Raw genomic sequence first — 15,241 nt, 5'->3', positions numbered from 1 at the left:
CCTAGGTACACATGCAGTGTATTGTTTACTACTGTTACATTACTATTACCGCGCTAACATGTTGTGGTTTAAATTCGCAATTGGTTTCTATACGTTATTGCTCGGATCATTCTCTTCTTTGACCTGTTGTAAAGGCGGTGGAGATCTCCGTCCGCTTGGACTTTTCCGAGTATCGTAGTCGCTCGGACGAGTCGGGGTATCTCCGCTTGCAACATCGCCACCGCCATTAGTCGTCGGAGCGAGATTCTCTACCATCTCTGACGTGTCCACCCCGAGCTCTTCTAGCTCCGCTAAATCCATCTTACCTTCCGCGACGGAAGTTTTTCTAAAAAACGCCCCGGCGGTTTCAATTTCCGAATCTCTCGGCATGTGCTCTTTCAAAATCGCCTCGACGCCCATCTTCGCGATCGCGAACTCTCTTCTCTGGTGTTCGTCTTGTATGCTGTCTTCCATGTTGCCGATGATGGACATGTGTTTCTTAAATACCGCGGAGGTTGTCCTCGGCAACACCACTCTCTTCTTCTTCTTCTTGCCTTGCTTTTCGCCAGGGGGGCTCATATCTCCAACTCTAATCTCGTACTCACCCCAACCGTCTACATCTTCGTTATTGTCGTTATTGTCGTTATTATCGTTATTATCGTCGTTATCGTTATCGTCGTCTGATTGTTCGAACGGCGTGTGCCTCGCCGATGGATTTCTCGAGGAAACCATGCTCGCGATTTTCGAAACGACTTCTCCGGCGAAGGAGTTCCTTCGACCCGACGGCGAATCATCTATAGATCCTCCTCGTTTACCATTCACCGAAGAGGGCGTCATGATGTTCCCATCGCCATCTCGCATCAACTCTCTTCTTCCATCATCTTCGTCTTTTCCATCGCCTTTCTTGTCTTCGCTCATGGACGACCCCGGCGCGACATCCGTAAATTGTTGCTTGTTCGTATCTAAATTTAACCATTTCGGACCTAGATTCGAAATGATCAACATGCCAACCGGGGCGGTTAATATGATTGAAAATACCGCGGTCGTTAAGATATCGTTGCCCCATTTCACCCACTCGTCGTAATTCTCTTCTCCACTTTTACTTTTCAAAATGCTCTCCAACGGGTCGCTCGCTAACGCCGCTTGCACCGTCGCTTTCGGCAACCACGACAACGCGACAAACGCTCTCTCTTTCAAATTCAAATCCCCGCCACCGACGGCTAGATACGCGACCGGTAAGCGTACGCACAAACCGATGAATAAAAGTAACACGGATTTTGGTATAGTCGACGCGGTTAAATCTGCAAACTTTACCGCGCTTCCGATGACTCCAAACAGCAACGGTTGGAACAACGTTCTCCAAGCTCGAGATAAATCCACCTCCACGGAATGCGCCAATTCCGGTCTCGGCCCCAACGAGAACCGGTCTCGCTTAAATGGATTAATTGGAATCGGTAAAGCAAACGTAGGAATTGGACATCTGCCAGTCGTCCACGCTTTATTCGCGGTGATCCCCATCGCTAACGACGCCATCGCGCCTCCGCCGCTAAAATCGTACTTTCTCCCGAGAAACATCATCGCCATCCCGAGTTCAAACGTCAACAACGATCGCTTCCACGGCTTATTCCATATCGCCGTCGCGCCTAAAATGACGTATCCAGCGAACGACCCGACAATAATCCCTAACGCCACGTCCGTTGGTCCGTGCATAATCGTCCACCCTAAATTGTTGTGGTCGTTCGATTGAATGGCGAAGGACTTCATAATCGTGTACCCGGTAATCGCGACGACGTCATCGAATGACGCCGCGGCGACGACTAGGCTCGGAATACCTTTCGCGACCCCGTACCCTCTGGCTTGTAAATCAAACATGCCCCCGACGACGACCGCTGGCGATACCGCGGCTAAAATAAACCCCAGAGATAACCCAAGCGGCACGCTCAAATTAAACAACGCCGTCGCGACGAACCCCGTCACGATCGCCTCGCTCAACCCGGGCATCACCGTCAACCTCGCCGCGGCTAAGCCAACCCTCTTAAAAGCTACTAAATCCAACTCCAAACCCGACCGCATTAAAATCACGGACAACCCAGCCGCTCTCGTCGCCGAACTCCACTCTTTCGGCAACGCCTCTACCAACCCTCCCGGGACGTTACGCAAGCACAAACCGCTCAACAACATCCCGAGCAACGGTGGGACATTGATGAGCTTCGCCAACGTCGCGCCAACGTGCGCGGCAGCCCATATGAATATCAAAGAGAACACCGCGCCGCCCGGGATGACGACGACGTTATTTTGGTTCACGTTCGGTAACAAAACGTCCCCGAGGACGCAATAGAGCATCACCCAAGTGGTGAAAACTAAAAGAATAGTCGCCGTTCCCTTGGGTACCGACGGTGCGATGGAAGGAATGTACGCTCGAGCGACGTTCGTGGCCGATTCTGGCGGTTGTTGTTGTTGTTGTTGCTCTTGTTGTTGAAACTCACTCTCACCACCACCACTCCGAGGCGCATCCGAATCGTCGTTCTTGTTGTTCTTGTTTTCACCCGGGAGAGTTCTCGTCGTCTGAATCGTCTCAGCCTCCATCATCGTTTTTTCAAAAAAGTTTCCAAAGCTGTCTTTTATATTACTACTTATCGTCGAGTTCTATTCAACGCGATAATGCGCACGTTTAGATGATGATGTTTATGATGATGATGATGCTTTTTATATCTTATAGTAACTAACGCTTTTTCCTCTCTGCTTCTTAATTAAGAAAACGAGTAGTTTAAAGAACTCTTTTTCTCGCGTCGCACTCCCTCAAAAAAGCAGTTTAGAGAGTGAGAACGAGCCGCAAACACCTTCGCGTTTTGCAAGAAGAACTGAAATCCTCAAACCCTCAAAATCGTCGTCGTCGAAAGGAGGAACAAAGTGATGATGATGAGTAAATGTATAATATTATAACGAAAATGAGATAAAAAAAATGTCAACCAAAGGACAGAAGGACACACAAAAATGGTCACCAAAAGGCGTTCTTTTATTATAACATCTGATTTTTGACAGGAACTTTCATCACATCATCCAAATATCACACAACAAAATAAAATTAAAACCAAGCCTTATTATTACCTTCGTACTCCTTTAATCTCTCTCTCAAGCGAAGATTCTCACGGTCCAAACGCTCTAACTTATCGTTTAATTGCGCTTTGATTTTTCGTTCGGATTTAAGGAGGCTTTCGGCGTCCACACGCATGCGTTCTGTGTGTTCGAGTTTTGATTGTAAAGAGGCGTGCGCGTCGACGACGAGACGAGCGTCGGCGCGGATTTGGTTCGCCTCTTCTCTGGCTTGCGTCAAGAGGTGATGAAGTTCTGCTATCTTCTTCTCGTCTTCTCCGTCTCCTTTGTTGTTGTTGTTGTTGTTGTTGTTCGTCGATGGCGTCGTCGTCGTCTTCCCCGTAGTCGTCGTCGTTTCTTTGGCAATCGTAGTACCCCTTGTTGGGAACTCGTTCGGTAACTTATACACTTGTAAATCGTTCCCGCAAGAACCGTTATAACCCCCAAACGTCATTAAAACGGACTCGTTACCGTCCACAGATTCAAAGCTCACCGCGCTCATGCCTTCGCCGACAAATTTTGGACTTTCAAACTTCATAAACTCGGGGTTGTTCTCGTCGTCGGACGTGATCCATTTCACTTCGTTCAAATCTAAAATCGCGGTTTCCAGTACGCCGTTTTGGTTGTTCCCGCCGCCAATGATTAACGCGTACCGGTCGTTCTTTAGCGACGCGACGCAATGACCGGCCCGAGCTAATGGAGTTTTGCTAACATTATTGTTCGAAGAAGAAGAGGCGGATACCGCCTTCCATTTCCCACTCGACACGTCCAAGGCGTATAAGTCGTCGAAGCACTTGAAAGAGGCTCCCGTGCCACCAAAAATGATCATCTTATCGCGGCCCCACGGGATGGCGACGTGCTCGGCTCGCGCCGCCGGCGTTACGAAAGTCGCCGACACCGACGCAACCGCCGCTTTTTCCTTTTGATCCTCCGAACTATTTCCCGTCAACGCGTTCGTATTCTCATCGCACGCGACCCAACTCATAGTTTTAAAATCTAAGCGCCAACAATCGTTCAAATATCTTCGATCTTCGTCTTCGCCGCCGAATACGACCACGTCGCCGTCTTTGCCTACTTTCGTGACAGACATGCCTCGTCGAGCGCACGGGCCTCTCTTCCCTTTCACGTGCACCGGAATCCACGCGCCTTTGAGAACGCTAGTAGAAGAAGAAGAAGAAGAATTTTCCTCCGCTTCCATCAACGCCAATCGAAAGACGGCTAAATCGGTATCGTTGGCCCTCTTCGAACCCTTTGAAAACTTACCTCCGAACGAATACGTGTACCCATCTTTCAAAGTGATCAATCTGTGACCACTAATCGGCGCTAAGCTCTCTTTCTCTTCCTGCTTGAAACTCTTCCCCCATACTCTTTCGTCTTCGGTGTATTCCATCTTTCTCCATCTCGACGCGGCGACGTCGAACGCGTACGTATCGGCGACAAATCGCCCTCGATAACACCCGCCGGAAACAATCATCTTCGATCCATCGCCGGTTAACGTCGCTCCGTGTTGGTATCTCGGACACGGTGGTTTCGAAGTAGAAGTTGTAGTAGTAGTAGTCGTTTCCCACCTCCCCCTCTCCATCGCTTCCGCCCACTTTGCCACTTTCTTCACCCGCGCGCACGCGCTCGCGTTGTTACTATTCATCCTCTCTTCCTCCGTCATCACTTTCCCGAAATTCTCTTTAATCTCCATCGTTTCTTCGTCGATCGCTTCGTACCAATACTTATCTTCCTCCTCTAAGAGCTTCACGTACAATCGCATGGCTTCAAAATTCGACATTTTCCCCAAATTCGCCCACGTTTCGTACTTCCCTCGTTCCTCTCTCGTCATGTGCCATTTGCTTTTGATTTCCGTCGGGCCGTGCATAGCTTGCGATTTTAACGCGTATAACAGTAACCTCGTTTCGTCCGTGAACGTGGATTCCAGGGATGGAAGTTTCGCCACTTTCGTCGCCGCGTGGAATCTGTTATTTAGTATCATCGAAAGAGAGAAGAAGAAGAAGAAGAGATGAGATTTTCCGTTAGAAAAAATTGGCAGTTTTGTTTTCGCCAGATGATATTGAATATAATCTAACAGAGAATACTACTTTAAGAATACTAAGAAGAAAAACGAGAAGACAAAACGTACTTGTCCGGGTACGCCAGCGTCGCCATTATTGTCTTCTTTTTATAAATAACTTTGGACGATGATTTTACTCTTTAGAGTAGTAGTAGTAGTAAACAAAGGAGAGATGTGAAGAGAGAGAGAGAGATAAAAATGAAGTTTTTTCTTCTGTGTCTGTTGTTTTTCCCCTTTTTGTTTTTTTGTTTTTTTATTTTTTTTGTCAAAACACCACTGTTTTCACTTGTTTTTTGAGGAGAGAGAGAATTTTTTTTTGTTGCAAATGTGTTGTCCCTTATGTAGAAATTGGTGTCTTCTTTAGGAGTACGCTTTAGAAGTACGAAACTTTTGATGATGATGATACAGATGATCGAATAATAATGAGAGAAAATACGAGTAGTATGACAACAATAATGGATGCAAAAATCGAGAGATGCGTGGAACCACTTTTTTCCAAAGGAGGAGGAGGAGGAGGATTGAAGAAGAAGAAGAAGACAAACGACGACGACGAGAATAAAGACGACGGGGAAAAGAAAAACATTCTTCCTGCGTTGATGATGATGAGAACAAAAAGAAGAAAGATTTTTGAGCTGACGACGAAAGTATACGCCTTGTGCGCGTTAAACGGCGATTTAGATCTCGCGAACGCGATTGAACGCGTCGATTTGTTGCTTCTCGCGCTCCAAAGTGATGATAATGATACCGATGATACCGCTGATGATGATTCAGAAGACTTTAGTAGGAGTTGGGCGAAAACGAAAATCGAAAAACAGTTACGAACGAAACAGAGGAGATTGAAAGAACGGAAAGATCCGTTCGCGGAGAAAGAGTGGGTGAGATTTTTAGCGAGAGAAGAAGGGAAAGAAATTCTCGAGGAGCTGTTCAGGATGGTGTTGTCGTCGTCGGTTTCTTCTTCCTCTTCTTCTTCTTCTTCTGCTGACGAAGATATACGAGAACTTTTTTTCCACCGGTACGTGGTGATGTTCGTGACGAAAGAGAAATACGACGCGCGAGCGCGAGCGAGTTTACGGAGGATGGCGAGCGTTTTAAACGAATATTACGAGGAGTATATTATTGTAGATGGTGACGATAAGAGTACTAAGAATCACAAGAAGAAAAGAGTATTCATAGATTGGCGAAAAGATGTGTGCAAATTTGAAGCGGCGTTCGCCTGGCACGTGATTCGAGGCGCGAGGGAGCAAATGAAACGAGCGACAGAAGGAAGTGGAATAGAGAGTACTGGGACGACGACGACGACGACCGGAGGTAGCTGGTTGATGTCGAAAATACGTGGAGGAGGGGGAGGTGGAAGCAGCGCATCCGGGAGCAGCGTGAGTACTGTTAGCGAAGAAGACGCAAAGAACGTGACGTCTAAATTTGGTAAATATCTAACGTTAGGGGCCGCCGCGGTGGTGGGCGGTAGTTTGTTGACGTTGACTGGGGGGTTAGCCGCGCCAGCTCTAATCGCCTCGGTGGGAGGTCTCGCCGCGTCGGGTTCTGTCTTTGCGGTTTTTGGTGTCGGGACAGCGTATGTTTTGGGAGTTTTAGGTACGACGGGTGTGACTGCGATATTTGGCGTCACCGGCGCCGGTTTAGCCGCGCACAAAATGTCGAAGCGAATCGAACAAAATTTAGAGATTTTCCGAATTTTACCGCTCCGAGACGGAGGATTGTTGCTTGGTAGAAAGAAGACGAGTAATGGTGAGGACAAAGACGAAGATGAGGAAGACCAAGGATTTGATACCGTCATGAACGCATCCTTAAATGTCGTGCTGTACGTTCCCGGATTCTTAAAGTCCGGACCGGATGAGCTGTTTGACGCGTTCGGGTCGAAGAACGGGAACTATTACGCCACCGTAGACGGCGACGGGCCGCTCGGTTTGCGCGTGATGAAGGTTAAATCAAAGGAAGACATCAAAAATTACGCGGAGAAGAGTGACCGATTGAGAAAACTAGCGCATCTGGGTGGAAACGAGTACACCAATAACGCAGATATCGATGCTGATACTCTATTAATTGTCGAACACGATGCGAAAACTCTGGACGATAACAGCGGAGTGGCAAAAAATGCAGGCATTTTAAGCGGGTCCGCGATTCTTTCCTACCACATTCTTGAAACGAACGAACGCATAATTGTTGATAGTAACAATAGCAGCTACCAAGCTCACGTGGCGACGTTGAAAGCCATTGAACGTGCACCGAGACCGGTGCGTTTGCAAATGCGCAAAATACAAAAGCTCGAAATCGATCGCGAAGAGATTGCCGACGTCGCGCTATCGATCAACGAAGACTTGGAAGAACTGGTTGAGAACGTCGCGAAGGAAGAAAAAGAAAGGGAAGAAACTGTGGATTGTGAATCACCGTCGTCTCATTCGTCGGCGGAGAAACCGAAACCTCCAGCAAAGAAGGAGGGTGTAGATGATGTCGGGGAGAGAGAATCGAACGCAAACGCAAATCACCAAAATCTCTTGATGAGAACGCTCACTCGGACGATATCGTCGCCTACAATAACAACGGCAACAGAATCAAAATCAGCGGCGGAAGAGGAAGAAGACGAAGCGATGGGTACAAACACAAACTGGCCGATTCATAGCGGCGAGCAGTTTGTCCTGGAATGGGAAACCACGGAGTTGACCAATTTAGGCTCCGCCATCAATTTCTTCGCGAGGAAAACGTTAGTCAACGCCGCCGCGCCGCAAGCGTTAGGGCACACCGTTTTTGCCGGTCTCGCGGCGTCGGTCTCGTGGCCGGCAATTCTTTTAGGCGGCGCGAGTTTCATCGATAACCCATGGTCTGTTCTGAAAGAACGCGCGCAAATCGCTGGAAAAGAACTGGCGACGATTCTTCTGTCCAGAGAACACGGGAGAAGGGCGGTAACATTAATCGCGTACTCTACTGGTACGTGCGTAATTCTCGAATGTTTGAAAGAGCTCGACCGAATGATTGAAGACGGGACGTGCTTGGAAAAAGACGCGTTAGGGATTGTCGAAAATGTCGTTTTGATTTCCGTCCCGGTACACGTGGGAAGAAAAGATTGGCGGAAAATTCGACGAGTGACATCTGGTCGTGTCGTGAATTGCAGAGCGAAAAACGATTGGGTTTTGCGATTTATTTATAGACTGAAATCCTACGACGTCATTTCCTCGTTAGCGGGAGTCGTGCGTCAAAACTACGAAGGCGTAGAGGATATTAAATTAAGCGGCGATATTTGCTATGCGCACGGCGATATTCCGAAAGCCATGGGAGATATATTGAAAGTGGTAGGGTTGGAAACGGATGAAAGTTCGAATGCATTCGGCGATACCGCAGCAGCTCATAATATTCGGGAAGACGAGAACGAAAGTTCCTTTGAACAAAGAGGAGAGAGCAATTCGTCGATCGTCTTGAGCGAGTCCGATTACGATAGCGAAAACGAAGCTGATTTTGCCGCGCATCAGGAGACGATATACTGAATCGGAAGGCGTATTTATCTTAGTCTTCTAGTCAACGTCATCATTGTAACTATAAATGCTATTTTCTTGCTACAGCTACTTATGCACATAATATTTTATGATTGAGTGCCTAAACCTGCGCTCGCAGAAGTATTCTTTATTAAAGTGCGCCAAAGTTATGCCCTGGCGGTAAATTCTTTCTCGCTTCCTCTCTTTCCTTTGAGTGTTCACTTGTTCGTTTCATCGCGTGCATCGTCAAATTGGCCACTTCCGAGGCGGATTGGGCGCGCACGAGTTGACTCATCTGCGGCGCCGTGCTCTGCAACGCCTGCATAAACGACCCAAACGTTATGAACGCATCGATGTCGTCCAACGGACTTTGCGATCCTTCGTCGTCTTCGGCGAAACCTTCGGAATCCGAATCTGAGAAATCCTGCTCCTCAAATTTAGATTGGTCGAACTCTAAAGGCTCAGCGCTACCGCTGGCTTTGACTCTGTCCAACGCTTGTTGATAGCGCATTTGCGGCGTCATCTCATCTGCATCCTCGTCCTCCTCAAAGTCTTCGTCGTCGCGGTGGCGCGAGTACTGTTCGTACACGTCGTTCTCTCGAGATTTCGCGGCGTTTTCGAGGTACGTTTTAATACTATCCTGATATCGCGAATCTTCCGATTCGATTTGTTGGCGTAAATCTTCCAACAGTGAAACTAAATGTTTCATCAAGTGCATCAACGATTGCTCGTTGAGCAAATTTTGGTTATTCGCCTCCGGGCTTTGCATCAACGCCATCAAACCGAGCGCGACGATTTTCTTGTCGTGCACGCGAAGAAAATGTTTGCGTTTCTTGGACGATTTCGATCGAAGTTCAAGCATAGCGACGAGCTTTTCCAAAACCATCGGTAACGCCGGTTGTAAATGTTTCACCGTCTGGTCCGCGTTGTAAATCAGCCCGTTCATAACGACTCCCATCAACAAGTCTTGCAAAAATCTCGAATCCGGTTGGAACTCGATGAGCGATTGGACAGATAACTGTAAATACAACGGAAGTAAATCATCCACGCGCCCTTTGCAGTTTGCTAAAACGCACTCCATCAACTTAGGTGCAGTCATCATGTCTTCTTCCATGACTTGTTCCGGAGTGAGCACCTTCTCGCAAATTTTATACGTATCCTGTTTCGCTTGCGCGCTCGAGACGAAAATGTCCGTGTTTCGACTGATAAAATTATCCATCGGAATCAGAACGTGTTCGAAATACTGCAACGCCCAACCGTTATTGAGAACGGCGAGCATTTTCGGCCACACTTGCCACATCTCTTGACTAATACGTGGTGAATAATAGGTGATATACCCGACAATTTCTAACATTTCCTCGAAAAGGTCGATATCGGATTCCATTCGTAAAATGATTGGCAATAAAATATGTTCGAGTTGCGGATACACCTCTGGGAGCGACGATACGGACGTTAATATGGTCGATATCGCGCGCAAACACCCACTCGATTGCATGGCTTGAAAATCGTCATCATAATCTGCATTTCCAGTGCCTTCGTTATCGTCTTCCGCGTTCGATCTCTCTTCTGCTTCTTTTATGCACTTCCAATACGCCTGCGCCAGGTTTGTCGTCATGCCTAAGGCGTAAGGCGCAATCTCCTCGCCAAACTTTTCCGTGATAGTTTCCAACGTGTACACGATATCCTCACTTTCTACTTGGTCCATGATTTTGAAAAATTCATCCAATAATTGCGGTAAAATTGGTTTCAAAGTTTCTAAATCTTCCGAGTGATCGATAAACGCGCGCAACGAACACACGGCTTCAACTTTCACCGGCAAATCTGGGTCTTTCAAGCAGTTACACACGTTCCAAAACAAATTTACAAAATTTTCCGGGTTGTTAAATTTTATATCCGCAAACTGTGCAGCAGTCCAACACGCTTTCGCGCGAAGATTACCGTGCGGCGATTGAAACGACGGCAGGACGTGCGCGACTAACATATCTTCCAGAGATTCTTTATAACCCTTCTCAAGTTTCAACACGCCGCTGAGTTGCCCGACCAGATATAACGCCCCGTCTAATCTCGAGCGATCTCTGCTCGCTAAATCCGGTATTTGCGCGTTCGCTTGCAACACTTCCACCGCGCAATTTACCACCGTGCTGAAAAATTCCGTCTTGCGTTTCCCGCCTCTGCTCAGTTCGGACAAGAAGTTTACCGCCGCGTGTCTCGGCGAATACATTTCCTGCATAATATCTGCCGACCGTCTGACAAACTCTTTTGGATCGTCTCTCCATAACTCGTCGTCGCTGTTATCGTAACATAAAAGCGGGAAACACACTTTAGTAATAAGATCTGGCATCACCGGCTTCATCGCCTTGTACGCCGCCGCAACGTGCACGGCGGACACTAAAAACTGCAGCGCTAAATTCACTATTCGGTCTGGCACCCTTGTCTCGACGTTTTTCCCTAACGAGCTATCTGCCAAAGTTTTGATGTTTATGTTCACTAAACTCTCCACAAAGTGCGCTTTGAAAAATTTCGCCAGATCCTTGTGTTCCTCCTTTGCCAATTTCACGTTCCCGAGCCGCGTGAACAATCGACCCATGACGTGTTGCGCCCACTTCTTCGTCTTCCAAAACGGCCACTGCTTAAATTCTAACTCGTCCTCCGTCACGTCGCATTCGATCACTTTCGACGCATCTTGCATGCTGATCATTTTCAACGGCGTCTTGCAATCCAAAATTTGCAAGAAAGTCTGAACCCAACCGGCGAGCGCCTCGAAAGGTTGTCCGCCCTCTCCCGCGTGTTGTTGCCTCATCGCTTTCGGTATGTCCAAATACGTCGCCGACCAAAACGTCTTAATAATAGCCTTCGCGTACTCCCCGACCATTTGCTCGACGACGATATCTTCTCTCTCTTGCGATTGCATCATTCTCTCCAAACACCCTCTCAACATAATCAACATCTTCGGAAACGCCCTTTCTACGCACGGATTCAACACCTCCTCCCTTTCCATTTCGCGCTTAAACTCGAACTTCCTCGTAATCGCGTGCATTGCCGTCATCCCGACCAATTTCCTCGTGTCCGAGCTCCCATCGTCCATGGAACTCAATATCCACTCCATCATTTTCCCGGCGTCCCATTTTTCCGGGAAGTCCTCTCTCACGATATCTTTCACCGACTCTTCCATTTGGCTTCTCACTCTCGCGCGTAAACTCGGATTGGACATGATCTCTAAGATATTCTCCCTCACGATCGCTTTATCCGTTTCAATCATCGCGAAAAATGTCGTGTGTCTCGGCTCCCAGTGTTTCCGAACGTGTAGTTTTAACTGAATACTCGCGCTCAGTTTTAACGCCTCGTCGGTCACATTTTCGGCGGCGATGAGATACAACAAATCGGTCGAGAAGTTTTCCCTGTTGCTGTTCGTTTCCAGCCATTCTTCCGCGCTGGAACGGACGAGTTTGTCGGGGGAGAGCGTGCAGGAAAGTATTTGCGCCAAATGCGAGAGTCGTTGCTCTTGCAGTTCGGTCATTTTATATGAAGAGAAGTCTTCGTGTCCGTCTCAAGAGTGAAGAAGTTAAAGATGAGAAATTTTTCAAAGAGTTATGTAATAAACGAAAGAGGAGAGTACACGTACGAAGGCATTTTTTAGCAACGACGGAAGGCGGCTGTAATATTAATTATAATCATCTGCTTTTACCTCAAACTGTTGTTATTATTACCAGGAGTACTTGGCGTCTATGAATCTGTCTTCGTATTTCTCCGCGGCACCGTCCCAGGTGTAATCTTTTTCCATGCCTCGCATTTGTATTCCGCGGAAGCTCTCTCGATGGTCTCGGAACGTCCCCAAGGCGTAGCCCATAGTTTCTCGTAACAAATGAGATTCGGCGGAATCGAAGCGCCAGCCGGTGCCGGCGTTATTGAATGGATCGTACGGCTGGACCGTATCTCGTAAACCACCAACCGAGTGGACGATTGGGACCGTGCCGTAGCGCATGGCGTAGAGTTGGTTCAAGCCGCACGGCTCAAATCTCGAGGGCATTAATAAGCAATCGCACGCCGCGGTGATTCGATGGGCCATTTTCACGGAGAACCCAACCCAGCCTCGAATTTTGTCTTTGTTCCTTTCCTCCATACCTCTCAGCGCGTTTTCTAAATCGTCTCGACCGGAACCGAGCATGACGAGTTGGACGTGGTTGTCGCGAAACCACCCCTCGGAGTCGGTGATTAAATCGACGCCTTTTTGGTCGTCCAATCGGCCGATAAATCCCATGAGTAAAGCGTTTTCATCCTCCGGTAATCCGAGTTCGCGTTGTAAAGCAAGTTTACACTGTTTTTTTCCACCATCTATTCCGTTTGCATCTGGAGTGTACGTTGTATATCCGTCCGACATTAAGTGTTCGTCGGCGTCGGGACTCCACTCGTCGTAATCGATGCCGTTAACGATGCCGGATAACTTCCCTTCACCAAACTCTCTCACACACGGAGCTAGCCCCCAGCCACCCATATCGGTGGAAATCTCCCACGCGTACCCTTCTGATACCGCAATCACTTTTGTCGCTAATCGTAAACCGGCTTGCATGATGTTCATGCACTCTCCGCCGAACGGATCGTCCAAGTAAAATTTATCCTTGTACTTTCCGGCATCCAAACCCAATCGATCGAACTCATTCAACGGACCACGACCTTGATGCGCCATATTGTGAACGATGAAACACGATCGAGCAAATTCGTACTTGCCGTAATCGCGGAAATAGCCTTGCAAATACACCGGTAACAACGCCGCGTGCCAATCGTTGGCGACAAAGATTAGATTTTCGTCTCCGTACGGCACGTCCCCAGGCGCGATGCAAAACGGTAGCTCCAACGCTGCTTGGCACAAAAGTGAGTTCCGAAAGTTTTGTGCTTCGCGATCGCCGGAATATATGGAATCTCGCACGTGGTGATACGAGTTATGATCGACAAATACGATATCCACGCCGTCTCGGTAGTGATGGAAAAAACCAACTTCCACGTCTTGGCCTAAAACTTTCAACCGTATTCTCGCGCCGGTATCGATACCTTCTTCGTACTCTTTGTATCTTGGAACGACGGTCATGACTCGATGACCTCTTTTCGCCAATCCTTTCGGTAAAGATTGCATGACGTCGCCTAAACCTCCGGTCTTTGAAAACGGCGCGCACTCGCTCGCGACCATGATGATGTTCAATTTTTCTTTACATTTAGGAGCTTCTTCTTTTTTGACTTGCTGAGGAGGCGGAATTGATGTTGATGTTGGTGGTGGTGGAGGTGGAGGTGGCGGCGGCGGAGGAGGAGGAGGCGGCGGAGGTGCTTGCGCAACTGGCATCGGCGGTGGGGGCGGCGGCGGAGGCGCCCGGGCGGCGACCGCCGCGGCGACCCCCGGTATCCCCGAATCCACGAAAGAAGAAGTATTACCACCACCACCACTGCTATTATTATTACTATTCCACGGCACTCCCCTCGCGTTCGTCGTGCTTTCTCTGGCTACCTTTTCCAGCAAAGCCTTCTGTAACCTCTTCCTCTCTTCCAGCTGTTCCAGAAGGAGTTGTTGTTTTCGAAGCAAGTCTTCGGATTCTCTTTGAAGTCGAGCGACGTTCTCGTACGCGTCGTCGTCATCCTTCGACCCTCTGATGATTTCTTCTCCTCTTCTTCTTTCGGGACGTCGACGACTCAATCTTTTCAGCTGTATCGCTTTGTTCCTTTCTCCTCCTCCTCTCGTCGTCGTCGTCGTCGTCCTACTAAAAGTCTTCTTTTCCAAAAATAATGATGACTCATGTGTTTTTATCCCGAACGAGGAAGAGGAGGAGGGTTGCATTCTTTACCAACAACACCACTCTGTTTTTTGTATGTGTTGTTAGTATTCGTATTGTGTTCTTAATAAATAAACGAATCTCTCTTCTTTCTCTTTAAACTCTCTCTTCTTTACTAATGAGAGAGTATTAAAGCGTCTTCTTCTTAATGTGTATGTGCGCTGCTTAAAGTTGAGAGTGAAGAAAATGATGATGCATCATGTTGTGACTCCACACACTACGAGAATATCTCTCTTCTTTTTGTTATCCGAAAAAAAAAATTCTCTCGTAAACTCTCTTTCGCCTGAAAAAGACAGAAGAGAGCTTTTTGCTTTCTTTCCTCATCAGACAGAGAAAGAAAGAAGGATTTGTTGTTTCTGTTGTGTTTCTGTTGTTAAACGACTCAAAACGTAGAAAAGACGACAAAAAACGAAAGAAATTCTTCTTTAAAACTTCGTCTCATCATCATGGTGTCTGCGACCAACAACACCGCGATGATGATGATGACTGTTCGAAGAACAGTCGTCGTGAAGCACTCCGACTGCTGCGCATCATCATCGACGAGGAGAACATCAGCGACACATTTTTTACGAAGAGAGAGAACAACGAGAGGATGGAATACGAATACTACTACTAATAAAAGAGGAACAAACACGATTTCTTCTTCTTCTTCTTCTGTTTTGTCTTCTCGACGACATCGATGTCGTCGTGACGTCGTTTTATTAACGACGATGGATGAAGATTATTATTATAAACACTTTGGAGGAGGAGGAAAAGGAAAAGGGAGAACAACAGAAACAACAACATCAACGAGAACATTGACGAGGAGGAAA

The 15,241-nt window shown here is 47.7% G+C and overlaps 5 protein-coding genes across 5 annotated transcripts; 1 reads left to right on the top strand and 4 right to left on the bottom strand.

Moving 5' to 3' along the window:
* Window positions 1–87: 87 nt before the first annotated feature.
* Bathy16g02280 (predicted protein) lies at window positions 88–2,565 on the bottom strand (the record flags this gene model as incomplete). Its single annotated transcript, XM_007508568.1, has 1 exon — window positions 88–2,565. The coding sequence occupies one exon, from the start codon at window positions 2,563–2,565 to the stop codon at window positions 88–90; it is 2,478 nt and encodes an 825-aa protein (XP_007508630.1).
* Window positions 2,566–3,064: 499 nt separating this feature from the next.
* Bathy16g02270 (predicted protein) lies at window positions 3,065–5,053 on the bottom strand (the record flags this gene model as incomplete). The annotated part of the gene is made up of 1 exon (XM_007508634.1): window positions 3,065–5,053. The coding sequence occupies one exon, from the start codon at window positions 5,051–5,053 to the stop codon at window positions 3,065–3,067; it is 1,989 nt and encodes a 662-aa protein (XP_007508696.1).
* A 533-nt stretch (window positions 5,054–5,586) lies between these two features.
* Window positions 5,587–8,625, top strand: Bathy16g02260 (unnamed protein product; the record flags this gene model as incomplete). The annotated part of the gene is made up of 1 exon (XM_007508495.1): window positions 5,587–8,625. One exon carries the CDS (start codon window positions 5,587–5,589, stop codon window positions 8,623–8,625), a length of 3,039 nt encoding a protein of 1,012 aa, XP_007508557.1.
* Window positions 8,626–8,764: 139 nt separating this feature from the next.
* On the bottom strand, window positions 8,765–12,130 carry Bathy16g02250 (predicted protein; the record flags this gene model as incomplete). Its single annotated transcript, XM_007508563.1, has 1 exon — window positions 8,765–12,130. One exon carries the CDS (start codon window positions 12,128–12,130, stop codon window positions 8,765–8,767), a length of 3,366 nt encoding a protein of 1,121 aa, XP_007508625.1.
* Window positions 12,131–12,316: 186 nt separating this feature from the next.
* Bathy16g02240 (predicted protein) lies at window positions 12,317–14,434 on the bottom strand (the record flags this gene model as incomplete). The annotated part of the gene is made up of 1 exon (XM_007508614.1): window positions 12,317–14,434. The coding sequence occupies one exon, from the start codon at window positions 14,432–14,434 to the stop codon at window positions 12,317–12,319; it is 2,118 nt and encodes a 705-aa protein (XP_007508676.1).
* Between the last annotated feature and the right edge of the window lie 807 nt (window positions 14,435–15,241).

The sequence above is a fragment of the Bathycoccus prasinos genome (assembly GCF_002220235.1).
Source record: "Bathycoccus prasinos genomic : Chromosome_16".
Taxonomy (NCBI): Eukaryota; Viridiplantae; Chlorophyta; class Mamiellophyceae; order Mamiellales; family Bathycoccaceae; genus Bathycoccus; species Bathycoccus prasinos.
This window is presented reverse-complemented; position numbering and strand designations above follow the sequence as displayed.